The 17,855-nt window shown below is 37.6% G+C and overlaps 2 protein-coding genes and 1 pseudogene across 8 annotated transcripts; 1 reads left to right on the top strand and 2 right to left on the bottom strand.

The window, feature by feature from the left end:
• The first annotated feature begins 77 nt into the window (after positions 1-77).
• Positions 78-6,226, top strand: LOC120000551 (cyclin-T1-3-like). Of its 7 annotated transcripts, none has more exons than XM_038848671.1 (8): positions 78-214; positions 361-432; positions 1,181-1,458; positions 3,251-3,332; positions 3,849-3,983; positions 4,090-4,262; positions 4,362-4,513; positions 5,316-6,226. In XM_038848671.1, the coding sequence occupies exons 3-8, from the start codon at positions 1,229-1,231 to the stop codon at positions 5,837-5,839; spliced, it is 1,296 nt and encodes a 431-aa protein (XP_038704599.1). In that variant the 5' UTR covers positions 78-214; positions 361-432; positions 1,181-1,228; the 3' UTR covers positions 5,840-6,226. The 7 variants fall into 7 exon arrangements, with proteins under 7 accessions (XP_038704599.1, XP_038704596.1, XP_038704598.1 ...); XM_038848668.1 differs by having other exon boundaries at positions 79-214; positions 1,192-1,458; XM_038848670.1 differs by having other exon boundaries at positions 135-214; positions 381-432; positions 1,192-1,458.
• Positions 6,227-7,549: 1,323 nt separating this feature from the next.
• On the bottom strand, positions 7,550-8,632 carry LOC120000751 (AAA-ATPase At3g50940-like). The gene has a single exon (XM_038848868.1). The coding sequence runs from the start codon at positions 8,630-8,632 to the stop codon at positions 7,550-7,552; it is 1,083 nt and encodes a 360-aa protein (XP_038704796.1).
• A 306-nt stretch (positions 8,633-8,938) lies between these two features.
• Positions 8,939-16,200, bottom strand: LOC120000260 (annotated as a pseudogene).
• Between the last annotated feature and the right edge of the window lie 1,655 nt (positions 16,201-17,855).

Genomic DNA, 17,855 nt, shown 5'->3' with positions numbered 1-17,855 from the left:
AATAAGATGGGCCGTCTCAAATGGGCTGAGAAAGCTCGTGGAAGGAATCGTTGGGCCCACATTTACCCTGTTTCCAAGGAACCGCCTTCGATTGGTCGTCTCCTCGACAAAATAGTCAACGTCAACAGAAGGAAGTGAGCTTGAAATTCAGATGAAGAAGAAATTTTAGGGCAAAAGTCGACACCGACGTTTCGCATCTCCACTCTCCATCAAGGTATTCTTTCTCCTTCTTTCTTCAATTTTTGTTTTTCTAGCTTTTTTTGTTGGATTTGTTCTCGAATATGTTGGGAAAAAAATTACTGTCAAAATGGTCGGGTTTTCATCTAATCCTTTCTTGATTCAAAGAATTCTTGCTTGAAGGTTCTTAATTGTACGTGTAGAGCGTCAAGAGTCGTGCAATTAACCGGCGAAGTGGGTGTTCTGTCGAACAAGGTACGACTTCGTTGCATGATGTTCTAGTATCTGGTATTGGTTTCATACATGAGATGTAAATTTGGAACCTTTGGTTCAGAGTCTTTTTCGTTGTGATTGATACTTGTTGCAATTACGAGGATTCTTGTGGGAATTGAGTGACTTGCGGAGGGGATATAGTTCACTGTTCACCCAAAATACTGTATTTGTGCTTGCATCACTACAGCAATGTTTGTTTCTATACCAAGCGTTTCTGTGATTGATTAGATACATATTGGAATTTTTAATTTATCATGTCAGGGTACTCAACTTAACTGGAAGCTTATGCAGACTGCAGAGAATAGTCTTTTTTATTGTTTGAAAGCGTAACACTATGGGCAACCTGGGAATTTTTTATTTTTTACACACGCAGCATCATCATAATCACACGTGAAATTATATGTGTTTGTGTGCGCATATGCACTCTTGTGTTTTCCTTCTAATCCTAATCCTAGGAAGTAATACAATGGCAAAACCCAAAAAGCTATTTCTATTATTCAGAAACTTGTTTCACAGGGAAGACTGATAAAATGCTCTGTTGGTTAACCTTTAGATTGCATGTGGTTCGCTTTTTGACCAAGAATTTCTGTATATGTAATTTGGTGAATTGATGAATGCCTTTGCTTTGCCTCATATACCTCTTGCTAAATCGTATTCTTATTCAAGTATTTAAAAGTTTGAATCATAGATGTCTAACTTATAATTTTCACAATGTATCTTCTTTCTACTGAAATCTTTTAGATCCCAAGTAGACGGACTTACCCAGGAAAAGGGAATCATGGCTGGACAGCAGTCTGTGATTCCTTATCAGCAGGGTATTACAACATTTGAAGGCACTGTAAACCTATCGCAACAGCCTTTGTTCTACACACCCAAGTGGTACTTCAGTAGAGAAGAAATTGAAGATTGTTCCCCTTCAAGAAAGGATGGTATTGACCTTGAGATGGAATCAAAACTACGGAAGATGTACTGCTCCTTTCTTCGAGAGCTCGGCATGAAGCTAAAATTGTAAGCACAAATTTTTTTTACATATACTATGGGAAAGCTTTGGACATATATTTTATGTCTTGGCTGTGATTTCCCCAATGCTAGTGCCGAACCTGTCTGTGATTGTCCTCATAGTTGTCAAAAGCGACAAAGGCGCGTGCCTAGGCGCAGCAAGGTGCGGCCTCTGCGCCTTTACCAGTAGCAAGGCGGTGGCCTTGCCTTAGGTGACGCCTGTCATGAAGCGCAAGGCGCACAGGCAGAGCACCTGATTAATTTAGTGGCTTTAATTTGTTTAGGAAGCATCAATTTGGCTGGGTTTTCTTGCATTGCGTTGATTTGGCTGGGTTTTCTGGTATCTTGCGATCCAATCGATTTGATTTGGGTTTTCTGGTATCGTGCGATTCGATTGATGAGAGAGAGAGTCGATTTGACTGGGTTTTCTGGTATCGTGCGTTTCAATCTATTAGACTTGGGTTTTCTGGTATCGTGCGATTCAATCACTGAGAGAGAGAGAGAGAGAGGGCACACCGATGAACACAGTGACAGAAAGTTGAAGACGACTCTGTGTCTAGTGTTTTTAGTTATTTTTTTAAAGAAATCACCTTATTATGTATAGTTTTATTTTTCCTTAAGTGAGAACTAAATAAAGAAGAAAAAATCACCATAAATGTTGTATATGGCAGGTTGTAATTGGTAACTAATTTTTTTACTTTCAGGCTTGTGTCTAATCATCAAACATGTACCGCTAATAATACTTTATAATCAACAAAACTAAAAAATACATAAAGAATGGCAAGAAGTAAAGAAAGTAGTACAATAATATTTGGGAATAATATATATATATATATATTTATTTATTTATTTATTTTCTAATTAGTTATATGGATATGTAAGAGTGAAAAATTAATATTTGGGAATAATATATAAATTTATTTCGTAATTGGTTATATGGATACTTTAAGAGTTGAATTTCTTTATTTATTAGAATTATTTTAATTTTATTTTTAATTTTGCGCCATTCTTCGCTCGGGCATGCACTTTAAGTGCGCCTTGCGCCTCAGGTGATAGAAGACCTTTGCGCCTTGAGTTCGCCTAGCACCTTTGACAACTATGATTGTCCTTGACTTTGTTCTCATTCTTATGGAAGTTATTAGTTATTAATTAGCTTTCAATCTAAATGTGTATGCATAACATTCTTATTGTTAAAGATACTATTTTAGCTGTTACCATTTGTTGGAGGTTGTTTCATGAATTACATCTGTGCTTGGATAACTATTTTGAACTGGTTCCTATATTTACAGATTTACTAATAAGGATATGATGCAGAAAGAAACTTAAAAGTCTTTGAACTTGAAGCATCTCTGTCTAACTTACAGCTTTTATCATTTAAGCTGTTAGTTTTACTGATTTTAACATATCTGACCTTTTTTTCGTGTGTTATATGCTTGTGTCATTTTTATTCTATATGTCATGAATGCTTTGGGCCTATTTCTTTTGCAGTCAACTTTATTAGATGACGGAAATGGGCTCGTGAAGTTCCCATTTTTTTTACCTTGTAGAGGAATTTATATGTCCACTAAATGAACATTGCACCATCAGCTTACATAGAAATTCTTGACTAATCTCAAACACTGAACTCTTCTGTAGGGAATTATAGATATAGTGGTTAGTATTCTGTTTTTTGAGCAATTTTATTGTCGTCATCATGCTGAATTCTGAGCTGGTATTAAGTGTTAATTTCATTGCATGCCTACTGTAGTTTCCTTGTTTGCTGTTGTTCAGCAGATGATGCCTGAAACTGCATGTCTTTTAGGCCCCAGGTGACAATAGCATGTGCAATTTTGTTGTGCCATCGGTTTTACGTGCGCCAGTCTCACGCGAAGAATGATTGGCAGGTAGATGTCATGGTTTTGTGTTCTTTTTGCTTGTTTTCCTGTCGCTCACCATTTATTTCATGGTATTGCTTTTTCATAACTTTCCTGGTTGGGAGAATATTTGTTTTCAGTAAAGCATTGAAAAATCTTTGTAGACTTTGATGTTCAGTAATGTGCCAATCACTTATTTTGTTACGTTGGATATTGTCTCAGTTTATTAAGTTTTGCTAAGCTGTCTCAGTTTATTAAATTCTACCATATGGCTTGTATTGTCACAACCATCTGGATTTAGAAATTGGGCGCAAAGCATAACGTTGGTGGAAGTCTTGCATTATGAGTCTTGTGATAGCATTTATATAAAATAATCCATATTGTGTCCCAAAATATATTCAAAGCGGAGTTTTTAAGCTTTTTAAGCATTTCTATGTAAAATCTCGGCCGTAAACCTATTATTCACATGATGTCGTCACTCTCTTATTATTGGTGAACATGTTTTTCTCATCTTCCTTATAAGTTTTGCTTTGTCAATTTATGCAGACAATTGCGACTGTAAGCATGTTTGTTGCTTGCAAAATAGAAGATGTGCCTCAGTTGCTGAGGAATGTTATTGTTGTGGCTTATGAAATACTGTATAAATGGGATCCTTCTGCTGCAAAAAGAGTAAGGCAAAAAGTAAGCATATATGCCCTCTTTGCTTTGTCAAGTCCATTTTTCTGAACTTGTTTGCTTATCTAACACTTTGAACTTGTTTGCTTATCTAATACTTTTGTGCATGCAGGATTTTTATGAGAAGCAGAAGGAATTAATATTAATTGGCGAGAGACTTCTATTGGGGACAATTGCTTTTGATCTTGATGTTCAACTCCCTTACCCACCACTTGTTAGAGCTTTAAAGAAATTAAATATTCTTTCGAATGTTGCTAAAGTAGCATGGAATTTTGTGAACGATTGGTAAGGCTTCTGTTCTTTATCGTCAAGGCTGCTCATTTAAAATCAAAATTTTTTGTTTCCTCTTTGCTTGATTTAAACCTCTTATGTGTGTACCTACAGGCTCTGCACAACATTGTGCTTGCAGTTCAAACCTCATTATATTGCAGCTGGTTCCTTGTACCTTGCTGCTGAAGTTCAAAAGGTTAAACTACCTGAGGAGAAGGGCAATATCTGGTGGATGGAGTTTGAAGTCTCCACTAAAAAATTGAAAGGCATGTCTTCATATGTCTCTGCCTCCCTTTGTTTATTCTTTTATAATTAGTATTATTCCATATGATTTTGAGTGACAGTTCTTTGATTGAATGATGTGGTTTTACTTTATATCTGAGACAAATTTTTCTTGGTGTTCTGTTGGTAGGCCCATTTTTAGTTTGTTGTTTGGTGCTTGCTAACACCTTGTGGACTTCGAGATCTATAGATTAAGATTATTGAATTGAACTCAATAGAAATTAGAAGGATATGCACTGGACTTGTGCAGTTAATTCGAGTCTTGATACCCATAATTTCCTTATAATTTCATCAATCATTTTCGGAATTCGCCCATCCAGGGTGTTTGGGTAGTAGTACTTGGTAGCTTATAAGGGAAACAAATAGGCCTGATAATTTTCATTTTTCTCAAAACATTACATCACTTATTCATATGGAGCCATACAATTAGCGATTTTCCATAGAGTGAAATGGTCAGTTTAGGATTATTGAAATGGTCAGTTGAAACAGGTAAACTTCCTAGGAATCGGGTTGCCACCCTAGCTCTGATCTTGAGGTCAGGAGTTCAAATTCCCCTACCATTTTACCTCTGAGAAGTCTTGAAAATGAATCGTATTCCATGAATATGATATTTTTCTCTAGTGTGATGTATGGAGTGTAACAAAAGTGGCGTATTTTTATTGATCTTTAAGACATGATAGTGTTCACATAAACCAAGTTCTTTTTTTGAAAAACAAAATTTATCTGTTTTGATACACTGTTAAATGGTTGGTACTCATGATACCTCCGTTTGATGAATTATTTCAGAAGTCATCCGACATATGATCAAGTTGTTGAAGGACGACAAAAAACAAACTCCACTGCCTAAGAGTAAGATTGTCGATCAATCTTCTGTTTCGGTTGGAAAGCAAAGCACCACTAGCCCAGAATCATGCATTTCAATTGGGTCAGTTACTGAAAGCCCTTCCTGCAATAAATCTATGGTGGATAAAGGAGGAATTGGCAAATCTCTAACCTCAGGTGACATGTATGTCTGTGCAAAAGAAGTTTTACCGTACCCAACTAGCAGTACTAGTGCAGGTACTGCTGTCGAGGAGTGTGATGTGGAGAGTCAGCCAAAAACTGGTGGTTCTGATTCGCTCTCAGGCGATAAGGTTATCTCTTCTAATAACATGTACAGGAAGATTGATCCAAGCCGAATTAGGGAGGCATTAAAGAGGAAGAGATCTATTCAAGTTGCAAAGAAGAAGGTTGTGGAGGTTATGGATGCCGAGATAGGCAGTGAAGCATGGATAGAGAAAGAGCTAGAAAATGGAATCCAGCTGGAGTAGTCAGCCATAAAAGAGGAAGGGACTGTGAGGATTTGAAATAAAAAAAAAAAAAAAAAGAGTGGTTCGGAACTACTAACCGATTGAACAGAGTTCTTTTAACTTATAGCGATTCTTTGGCTGAAGAAACAAAGTTTCTTCCAATCGTATTATTCCGGTTGATTATTGAATGATCAGCATAGGTTGGTTGAACAAGTGCAGTCTATGCATTGTAACCCTTTTTTTGGTTAATAATCAAGCTGGTAGGTTTGTGATATTTGTACAATTGATGTGTACAGTTGATTTCTACGTTCATGCAACTATAGAGGAGCTTTCATTCTTTGTAATCTGTGTACGGTGAACATGGAAAAGGATGAGCATTGATTTCATAATATATTTTTTTTACCCTTGTCTGTGTGCTTGTAGTACGAACTCTGTGTTCATCACTTCTGTATCTTCCATTGTTGAGTATGTGTTTTTCTTTTTCTTTTTTTTAACCAGAAAGATATAATATAAACTAACTCTTTGTACATTCAATATAGGTTGAAACTATGGTTGTCAGACACATGTACAAAGTTTTTCTCCGACATGATAAGTTGAATCAAAACCAAGTGCGTGATCAAAGGGTATTGCACCCAATGTGCATTGAACTCAGAAGTCAGAACCTCAAGTTTCAACTTCACGACAGGGTAAATTGAGCTCAAACTCAACGTGACCACAAGGTATTGTTCTTAATTACAATTGAACTCAAAACCTTTCAAATCTAAACGATTTAATCTCAAATATTTACCACTAGACTTATCACCTTTTTGCTCTAGCTAATGACCTGATATATACGCTACACTGTATATACTGTTTGTATATATTTACTGTATCATATTAACAATCATTGAAGTCATAGGAAGGTTGCTTGAAAATTCATGATGAGATGTTGAAGTTTGAGACTAAAGCCAGATGAAGCGACATGGGAACACCTTATTCTCGAGTCAAGCAGCACTGCCACTATGTATCTACATATATATATAATTTGCAATGCCATTGCATAAAAGGTTGAAACATCGAGTCCCTTGGTGTAAAAGTGAAGACAAAACATCGCTCGAGATCGGGAATTCGATTCTAAACTGACGTAGCTATTTTCAAATGGTTTGCGCTAAGATACCAACTAACCTGTCGCCGAAAAAAGGATGAAGACAAAACAACTTCTATTGTCCAGCAGCAGATGATGCCTTGCTTTTGAGGAATTCGACAAGGCCATGGAGGGCAGCTTCTGCATTTGTACTCTTCATTAGTTCCCCTGCAACTTCTGCAGGTGTTGCCTGAACCTTCTCCAGTAATTCCTCAATGAGTCCAAATAGAGAATGTTGGCGTATTTGCAAGTAATTGTATGCAAGAGTACTGAAACCAGTTGGGGTGCAGTAGGACATGTGAATGTGCATATCCATCCGTCCTGGTCTTAGCAGAACTGGGTCAAGCTGGTCCTTGTTATTGGTTGTAAATACTATTATTCTCTCATCACCACAGCTAGACCACAAGCCATCAATGAAGTTTAGCAGACCTGCCAGAGTAACCTGCAATGATTGACAATGAATAAATAAGAACAAAATCAGAGTATATGGTCTCAACTAATCTTGATTTATGTGCAAATTAGTGTTTAATTACTTATGTTTGGTAACATGTAACCCAACCTAGTAAATCCCGGACCACATAGAAGATCTCGCAACCCATGGGGCTGAGTTATGGTCCATCTCGCATATTGCGATAATGGAAACACCCATGAGACTTCAACTCAACCCCGTTTGTGCTAAAAGTTAGCATAGTCAAGTTTAACATTTCAGCCAATGACCCGTTATTGTGTTTAATTACCTTATCATCTGCTATGGACTCGAAAGATCGATCAATATCCTCCATCACTAATATAGACCGACTACCAGTACCAATCAATAGCCTCCTCAAATCTGAATTGCATTGAACCTCCTTCAAGTCCAAATCATAAACATCAAACTTGAGATAATTAGCAATGGCAGCAATCAAGCTTGACTTCCCTGTGCCTGGTGGTCCATAAAACAAATACCCACGTTTCCAAGCCTTTCCTACCCTTCTGTAAAACTCCTTCCTTGACACAAACAGATCAAGATCTTCAATCAATGTCTTCTTCTTTTCCGGATCCATTGCGATTGTATCGAACGTGGCTGGATGATCAAGATTGATTGAACCCCAATAATCAGTACCATTATAATCAATAGTATGTAGTTTCACCGTCTTCTTCTCTTCTCTTATTGCTTTCGCTCTTTGTAGAATGTAAGGCAAGTAAGTCCTCAAAACCATATCTCTGTATTTCTTATGAGAACTTACCTCAAAATGACGAATCTCAGATAATGAAATTGAACTCCCATTTCCTTTCTTATTAGACCCAGATTTCTCAACTCGTGAAGAACCCAAAACCCACTTCAATTTCACACCCTGAAACGAATCAAGAAGCTCTTGGTCTTTATCAATGGAGATATCCATCTCTTTTTCCTTCTCTGGTTTATGGGCCCTTATTCTTGGCGCCGATGGGGACAACTTGGTCCCTAAATAAACATTGGCGGCGTCGAACATCTGGTTGGGTGTGAGTCCGTTGGACTCTTCGATGATGACAGTAACTTGAGAGGATAACTTGGTCGATAAGTTTCGAAGACCAGAAGTGAAATAGGTTGTGACAGAATCGGGAACGAAATCGTTGATGATGGTTCGGAGGAGGACTACGGAGGCGGTGAATGAGGCCGCGACGGAGAGAATAGTTTTTGAGGATGGCAAATTCTCCTTCGAACACCACATCTTCTATGTTTCGGTGATATTGGGTGAAAGAGAAGGGAAGGGCTTTGACTGTTTGGAGAGCAAGAAACTGTAGTTTAGTCTTGTTTCGGGAGGAAGAAAACAGTTTTTTTTTCTTGGAAAACTAGAATTCTCTGCAACCGACTTAGCTTTTCAATCTTGGTTCCTCGAGAAATTTACTCACGAGCCCATCTGATTATGGGCTCATTCAAAGCCCAAGAAAGATCAGGGCTGTTTCTGGGCTTTTGAAATTTACTATTCTGGGGGCTAACCAGCCCACTGGCAGAAAATGAGACTCCACAATACAGATTTGAACAAAAACATACAGCACAATCTCTTATTATGAATCTGTGAAATAGAGAATATATTAAGAGGATCTGATGCAATACTCTTAATCCCTCCAATTCTAGTGATCAACTTGAATCAAAACTGTATCACTCAATTAGAAGGGGGAAAAAAAAAAAAAAAAACTAAACTGCATGAATAAACCTGTTTCCCAGTTCATTTGACACAAATGATACAGCAAGATTAGCATGCAATTGATTTACATAATACAACATTTGTTGTAGTAATCTTCCCCAACTACATACCAAACATCTCCTTGGGAAGATCTATGCTCACAATAGAAGCAGATTTTCTAACCTTTTATGATCATCTTTACTGTATCAGCTTCACCAATCACTGTTACTGTGTTCTTTGAAGGGTCGAGGACAATAGAAGTCATTACCTTCTGATAGAAATACCACATCGAAAGATGTGGGCATGATGGTGTTGTTTATAGGGGGGAGGTATGGGCCTTCCTCATAACCCAAGGTTTTCTAGTGTAGTCCGCCATGGAAGGGCCTGTCTGCGGACAGAAGGTCCATGGTGGGCTGGGCTGGGGCCTTGGGTACAGCCGGCCCATATGGGTGGGTGTCGGTTGGGCCTTGGGTGATGAGCGTGTATGGGCACGACTCTATCAAATGGTATCGGAGCATCGTCGATCCTCCCCTTTGGGCTGCCCCTGCGGAGTGGCCGGCCATGGAAGTGCCTGTCGAAAGGTCGACAGAAGGTCCATGGTGCTCGACCAACGTGGGCGTTGGTCTCAAAGGGGGCGGTATTGATAGAAATACCACATCGAAAGATGTGGGCATGATGGTGTTGTTTATAGGGGGGAGGTATGGGCCTTCCTCATAACCCAAGGTTTTCTAGTGTAGTCCGCCATGGAAGGGCCTGTCTGCGGACAGAAGGTCCATGGTGGGCTGGGCTGGGGCCTTGGGTACAGCCGGCCCATATGGGTGGGTGTCGGTTGGGCCTTGGGTGATGAGCGTGTATGGGCACGACTCTATCACCTTCTGTCTGTTCTTTGAGCAGAGTAATTCCACTAACACTACAGTTTTCTGCAAAAACAGTAAGATTCTTCATTACTTTCTCTGGGCTAATGATAGAGAAATATTACAATGCCATGTCAGAACTGAAAAAGTACAGCAGTGTGTGTCAGTGTGAGGAGAGAATGGCTCAGTGGAATGTAAGTCATAAATTAAAAGCATGAGAGATACGACATCACAGTACAAAAATGGAGGAAGTCAAGGGAGATGGAACCTTTGAAATTCTAATGGATTAGACTGACAATATTTATTAGAAAGTGGACTACAAGATGATAATACAGATTAGAAAGTATGGATGAACTGAACAGAGCCCATAATTCAGTTCATAAACATTGTAGTATGGTGCTGTACTGCTGTTAACAGAGCCCATAATTCCTGTATATCTAATAGGAGGTCATCAAATTTAAAATAAAGCTTGTTAATATTCTAAAATGTAATACTGAGCATATATTTTGGATGGATTTCGGCTCAGAAGTAGGTGGTAAGAAGTAATGTTTGTCACAAGCGTAAAAACAATCCTTATGCACAAAACTTCCGCAGAAGACGGAGTCTGAAACATATAGGATGTATGGCTGTATGCATACCTTACCCGCTATTTTCAAGAATTGAAAATGTGATCTCTAGGTTGCGCACTTACAACTCTACCACTAGGTCACATGCTCGCCTGTATCATAAGGATATTTATTTATTGGAAAGCCTATGACATCCAACCATACGGCATTCGATGCAAATTGTAAATACACATCCACAATTGCAGAGATTTTAAGCAGAAAAAACTTGTATCCAGATTCCCATTATGCAATGGCATGATGATCATTAGTATCTGAAACCCACAAAACAGCTTGAAAATTCATGAACCAGAGTGAGATGACCTACTCAAACATACCAGCTGACAAAGAAGTGAATAATGCTGAACAGACATTCCAATGTTCTGCTGAAAAAGGCAACAGTGACACTGTCTTAGCCAATTCAGCAGGCACCCGTACTTCATCAATCAAGTGGGCACGCACTTTAGATGAATAAGCAAGATGAGACCAAGTTCTACCAGAGAGGGAGAGAGCTTGAACAACTTAACAGCATAACGTAACAGCTAATTATCAATCGCATGCGACATGATGCTAAATAATCATCACAAATCAAATTAGCGCATGAACCTGTCAACATTGGCTGCACTTGCTGAGCCTTACAGATGCTCAGAGATCAGGGTGCGCTGATTCTTCAGTACGATATGCTCTGTGGAAGTTTTCATAAACAACCCAGTTAGAATCTTTAAACATTCCTATTCACAGAATGCATCCTAAGCAGAAAGTGCGTGTTCAGGTATGTTTAATATAATTACTACAAGAAGAAATGCGGTAAGAAAAAGTATCATGCACAGTAGATAATACAACATCCAGCTGTGTAAATTTACTACTGGGCATATGGGTTATAGATAGATGAATAATCAAAATAGTTCATACATCACTTTCCACATAGAACCGAAAAAAATGATATATCATCTCTCCCCACTTTCATTGAGCACCCTCGAGATGGAAGCTTGACTAGCGATTCCACACAGTGTTCTAATATTAAGTGGAGACTTGCACAAAAAAGCGCAAAACTCAACTATATAATATAAAAAAATCAAGGCACTTGCCTAATGATCAAATGAGTTTGAGATCAAACTGCAACGCCTTTTGTACCAAAAATTATTACAAACCAGGCATGATAAGCTCGTATGATTGTTTTTAGATGAAAGTACAGAATCAAAATATCCTCTATTTTTGTACAAAGAGAAATACCTGCTTAGGTAATCAATTTATGAGCATTAAACACAGATACTGAATATTTGATGCATGCAGACATAGTAATATCTATTCATATGATCAAGGAGTATAGCAAGTAACAGAATGGGCAAGGGGGACTGAAAAAAAAAAAGATCTGCAGTTCCACTGCATTTAACAAATATTACTCCCAAGTGGCACAGAAATTTATGCAACATCAAAAACGATTTAAAAGAAGAAAAGGAAGAAGATCCATACCAGTATAATACAAAGTGTATATTCAATAGCATTGTTTTTCACTAACAATTTATAATTTCATTAGGGTACATAGTCAGGGACTTGTCTGCTCCGTCCTTTGTTTTCAGCTCTTCTGTGTAGCATTTTAATATTTTCTTGTCTAAATTATAATAGTCTTCCATCTTCCTCAGAGGTTTCAAATCCAAGTCAATGAAATGTACCTGGGAAAAATCGTGATCTTATAAGATTTCAGTATCACAATAGGGAGACATAGAAGAGGATGTAATTTCTAGGCAAAGTCATCATGTAGATATGAATATATTAAGCACGACAATAACATGATAATCTATGAATCAGCAAACAAAACATTATTTACCCAATGACTGAACAATCTACTCATACTGGACTCATTCACTAGTTATACAGTAAAACTTCAGTTATATAATAGAGCCTATGTTCATTGTATAGCATAAATAGAATGTTTTGGCACTATCAGTGCTAGAACAGAGATATTTCCTGGCAACATGTATTGCCGTCGCCAAAGCTAACCTTTCATATGCCACTGGTAATCTGACATCAAGGATGCAGGTTTAATTTCAATACGGTAAAGGCCGGGATGCATACCTTATAGTCAAATGATTGCTTGGTTGATTCCAAGTGAACACAATTATACAAAGTTCCCAATTCCCCATCTACTCTAGGTCTAAAACTAATCATCATACTGCAATCCTTTACAGTCGCAGGCTCGCAGCTATCAAAAAGTCCTTCACAATCTTCAAACTCTCATCCAAAGGAATGGAATGCAAGGAGGCATATCTGTGTGGCAGTTCATCTTCTCCCATTTCTCTACATACTAGGCAAGGTTGAGAAATACTGTCATAATATGCATGTATTGCCCCTTCAATATCAAGATTATCAAGTTTCTGGGCTTCCAAGAGCCGATCCAGTACTCCAGAATTATAAACCGCCTCGGCAACAAGCTGGATAAAACTCTCTGTGCGCATGCCATCACCTGCCTGAATGACACATTTGAGTTGATCTTCGAATACCTCCTCAGTAACGAAATTAGTTTTGTTCGTGCCACCACCCAATCCCCCCAATATAAGAGAACCGTTCAAAAATACACGAAAATTGTTTTGAGGGGTGGCATATAGAGCTTTAATAGCTTTTTGTACTCTGTCCTTGGAACCTGAGAAGAGATCCAATGGATCATATTCACTAAGTTCTGATATCTGAAACATAATTTGGAAAATATTTGAGTCACACGGTAAAAAGGGAAAATCACACTATCATCAATGTGTAAGACCTGAGTAGCAAAGATGAAAGGCCCATTATAAGTGGCAAGTACTAAAAAAAAGGCTTTCCATCAAGAAGAAATATATATGAAAGCCAAGAGAGTAAAAGATTCAACTTCTTGTAAAAAGTAGTGCGAAGACGACTAAAGAAAAAGGAAAAGAAATTACCTCATGTTGGCTCAACTTCAGGACTTGATGCATTTTAAAACGAGTGATGCTTCTTTTAATGACATTTCTCTCAGTAATATATCTTGAAAACGGGAGAAATCCACATTTGGGCTATTTATGGAAACAAATTGAAGGAAAGCTATCACTTAAAAAAACCCAAGAAAAGGAAATACAACAGGTTAAAAAATATATAGGAAAGCACCTTTATCTCCACAGATAGGAAGGGTTGACCTTTCAGGGTTCCTGAAATAAGCAACATAAAATAAATTGCCAGTATTTAATGTTATATTAGAAAAACATAATCTACCATTCAACCTTGACAACACTGATTATGATCACAACTGTCCTTGCAGTAGATATAGATTCATTTAACCATCATCATCATCCGATACTTTATCCCAAAAGTTTGGGGTCGGCTACACGAGTCTATGAGAAAATCAAGGTGTATTCGTTTCCGCCATTCATTTCTATCTAAGATCATACACTTCAATCAAACTCCTAGTGAGTCTATGTACTTTCTTACTACTTCAAGCCATGTCTTTTTATGTCTTCATCTTCGCCTCCTACTCCTTCGGTCCTTCCTATACAAATTCTCTTGATTTTCCACACCGCCAATCCGCTAAAATATTTTTCACCTAAAAGTAGCATTCAACTAAATTATACTGGTTTTATGACTCGCTAAAACTGAAGTTACAAAAGCATAGAGGTTTTCATATACTTGAAAATGAAATATGGACCATGATGGTGCCAAAATGATAATAATATCAAAATTACCAAGAGGAAAGAGGGAATGATCGGACATGAGAAGCACGGAATCACGACTCATATCAACCCTGGCAGCATCAACTCGCCAAGCAGGACGCTGAAAAATCACTTTCTTTTCAATAGATTCAAGAAATTCCCTGGAAACAAGAATACGGATCTGCTACGAACCAAATAAGCAAATGTCAACAATGCTAATTATGATGTTACTTTTGACAATGTTCACAAGTAAAGTACGAGAAAATTCTAAATTCTAAATAGACAATAGCATAACTAAAATCATTTCTTTTCCTTTCTCCTGTTCTCTAATATTCCTTGATGCAACAATTGAATATGGCCTCATTTTACAACTTCACTGAAAAAAGAGCATCTTCAGATTGCTCTGGGAGATACCTTCGGCCTCTGGTATAATTATCAAGCAAACTAATTAGACACTCAACACTACTGAAAGTTATATCGGTATGGCCTCCCCAGGACATTAGATATTCATTAATAAAAACATGCAACCAAAAACAAAATTTCTCGAAACATAGCTCAACAATGCTATGCATTGAACAAGTTCAGCAATAGTAAGGTTGTCAGAGTGGCTATGATTGGTTAGCAAGTATTGCAATTGAAGTGCGAATTCTATTGCAAGTGATCCTGGTACAAATTCAGAACTGCACTAATGATCCCTTTGCCGAGATTACTGCAAATCTCACAATGGAAATGACAAACTCATTCTAATACAATACTTGTGAAACATATAATCCAACCATAAGTAGTAGCTCATAGTAAATAATATCTGAGAACATAAAAATTGATCATACCCCAGCATCCACATGTTTTGAACCTAACAAAGGACTGATGACGTGCTGCACATATACTTGCTCCATAATTTCTTTAGTAGGAGATGCTATAAGCCCTCCAGCATCCTTCCATAGAACTCGTTCCTCCACTGTTAAACTCGATGGACTCTTGGGTCTTTCAGGCTTTTTCCTCCGGTGACCATGACTTTTCTCCCTCTTTTCCTTCTGCACGCGCATCACTTTCCCAACCTTACAAACAGGTAGACGAAATTTTACATCAAGAACTGCCATTGGCATCAAAAGTCTTAATCTAAAATCTCAAAACAAATAAATGAGATGGCGTACAAAAGCGGGAGAGGATCCGTTATAAGCTAGGACAAGATTAGCACCCCCTTCACCTCTGTAAACCCAATCAGCTGCATCCTTTTCTTGTAAAACCACTTCCATTTAGCGAATGCTGAGATTCATATCAACATCAGAATATATTCAACAATTGTAAAGATAACAGAAAGTAAACTGTTTTATTAAAGATATCATTTTTGAGAATAAACCATTGAAAAGATATGCCTTTAATCAAAACAAAAAGAGAAAATGAAGTCAAAAAGATGAGAGGAATACTGTGATAGAATCCCGTAAAAGAAAGCGGAAGAATATCTGAATACCTGATCTGAAAAAAGAAATCTAAGACGATCTTTTGGAGGAACAGCTGAGGAGAAACGCAGTAAGAGATCCAAAAACACGCTTTACGTCTTGCTTGCATTCAACGTATTGATTGAGAGTTTCTTGAACTTGAATGAAACGAGATTGAATTACAGATTGAAGAAGGGAACGCCGAGAACAAGTGAACAACCCAACTGGGTTTGAGAAAAGGAGGAGACTCCTCCACTATAATTAAACCGAAATGGGTTGTCTCGCAGCTGGTATCTGTCGACTAAACAACAAATGGCGACTACTTCGAAGCATCGGGAGTCGAGTTTTTCTAACGCCTAGGGAATCGGAACGCAGTCGACGTCACACCTTAGCAGAGTCATCATCAGAAAAGGAAGCTTAAATTGCATTAATACGTGTTACCATCATTTGAGCAATTCATCGAGCAGTTGGCAGGCATCCCTCAAGTGCGTGCGGAGCTGTAATTTAGGTGAAGATATACAAGTGCATGGGTTGCCCACCGTTGCTCAAAAGCTATATTGCTTTATGAGTTGGTCAATCCTACTTGCTTATAAAATCACTAAATGTTGACTTAATTTTTTTCATATGGGATTCTTGTCCGGCTCTTAAACAAAAACCCAATCGAGTGACATATAAGAAAATGTACAATCTCTCATACAAACCAACGCATTTTCAATACTTGGGAGCCAATGGCGATAACCCCTGAAAAACGAAGTCGTGCGAGTATGTGGCTCAAAGTGTACAATATTGGTTTGTAGCATTCAGGCTGAATTTTCTAACACGGTATTGAACTTAAGATTCGATTCATTTGGACATGATTTTATCCCACATTGGATTGACATAGCCTGATCGAGTAATATATAAGCAAATGTTAAGTCCCTCTCACATAACCAACGTGTTTTATGGCCTTAAGAACCCATGATGACGACCCAATAATAGTAAAATTGTGTGCTAAAGCGAACAATATTGATTTGTAGCCCCCATTTGACAAAATTAATCTGTATTTTGTAACAAAAATCACCAATAATTGCATATCAACAACTAAAATTTTCACAAGCTGTATTAATAATTAATTTTACAAGTAAAATAGAATACCAAACTACATCCCAAGGAGATGGGTTTTCACATGGGCTCTAATGAAAAAAAAAAAACCAGCTGAGAATGAACTTTAGTGGGCTCTAAATGGAAAATGTCCTGGTAATTGGGCCCGTTAGAGTTTTAAAAATGAATTTCCTGGGTTCGGGCCGTGTTTTGTAACCTGTACTGCTCTTCTCGTCTTAATTAATAATTTCTTTAAGTAAACCAAAGTCTAATTAAATAAAAATTTTGGGAGCTTCTAGAATATCAGAAGGAAAAGGACAAAAATCACTACCCCTAACGCACTAAAATTAAGTGGAAACCTTTCTCTAATTCAAAACACTGAATTAGAGAATAATTATGAATGACACTAATTGATTCCTCGACCGTACACGTGTCATTAATTTGTATCATAATAAAATATTGTACGGTTCCACTAATTTGTATGAGAAGAAAATATTCACTAATCTTAGTATGTCATAATTTACGTGGTGCACCAAGAATATCTGATGACATCTTATAGTGCCCGTTTGGTACACAATTTTACACCAACATTAATGCTACTAGGCTGGTGGTGCACCAAACTGTAATTTGGTGGCCCAAATTTCCATACAATTTCAACACTCCAAGATGGTTGACACTAATTGATTCCTCAACCGTACACGTGTCATTAATTTGTATGAGAATAAAATATTCACTAATCCTAGTACGTCATAATTTACGTGGTGCACCAAGAACAACTTATGGCATTTTATAATGCCGGTTTAGTACACAATTTTACACCAAAATGAGTGCTATTAGGCTGATGGTGCACCAAACAGCAATTTGGTGACCCAAAATTTCAGACAATTTCAACACCCCAATATGGTTGTTTTGTAATTGTTCAAGATTCAACAATTTTAGGATAATTTTGTTGAAAATTTATGAGATTTTCATCTTTAACCTTGCTTTGAATGTAAAATTTCTGTCATAATACTCCTACACACAATTTGTCACAACAATTTCAACAGCATAAATACTACGAACAAAAATACAACCAAACACTATTAATGTTTCCAACACCTTTTCTATAACCATTTTTTACCAACATTTAAATTACC

The sequence above is a fragment of the Tripterygium wilfordii genome, chromosome 6 (genome assembly GCF_013401445.1).
Source record: "Tripterygium wilfordii isolate XIE 37 chromosome 6, ASM1340144v1, whole genome shotgun sequence".
In the NCBI taxonomy this organism is placed as follows: domain Eukaryota; kingdom Viridiplantae; phylum Streptophyta; class Magnoliopsida; order Celastrales; family Celastraceae; genus Tripterygium; species Tripterygium wilfordii.
This window is presented reverse-complemented; position numbering and strand designations above follow the sequence as displayed.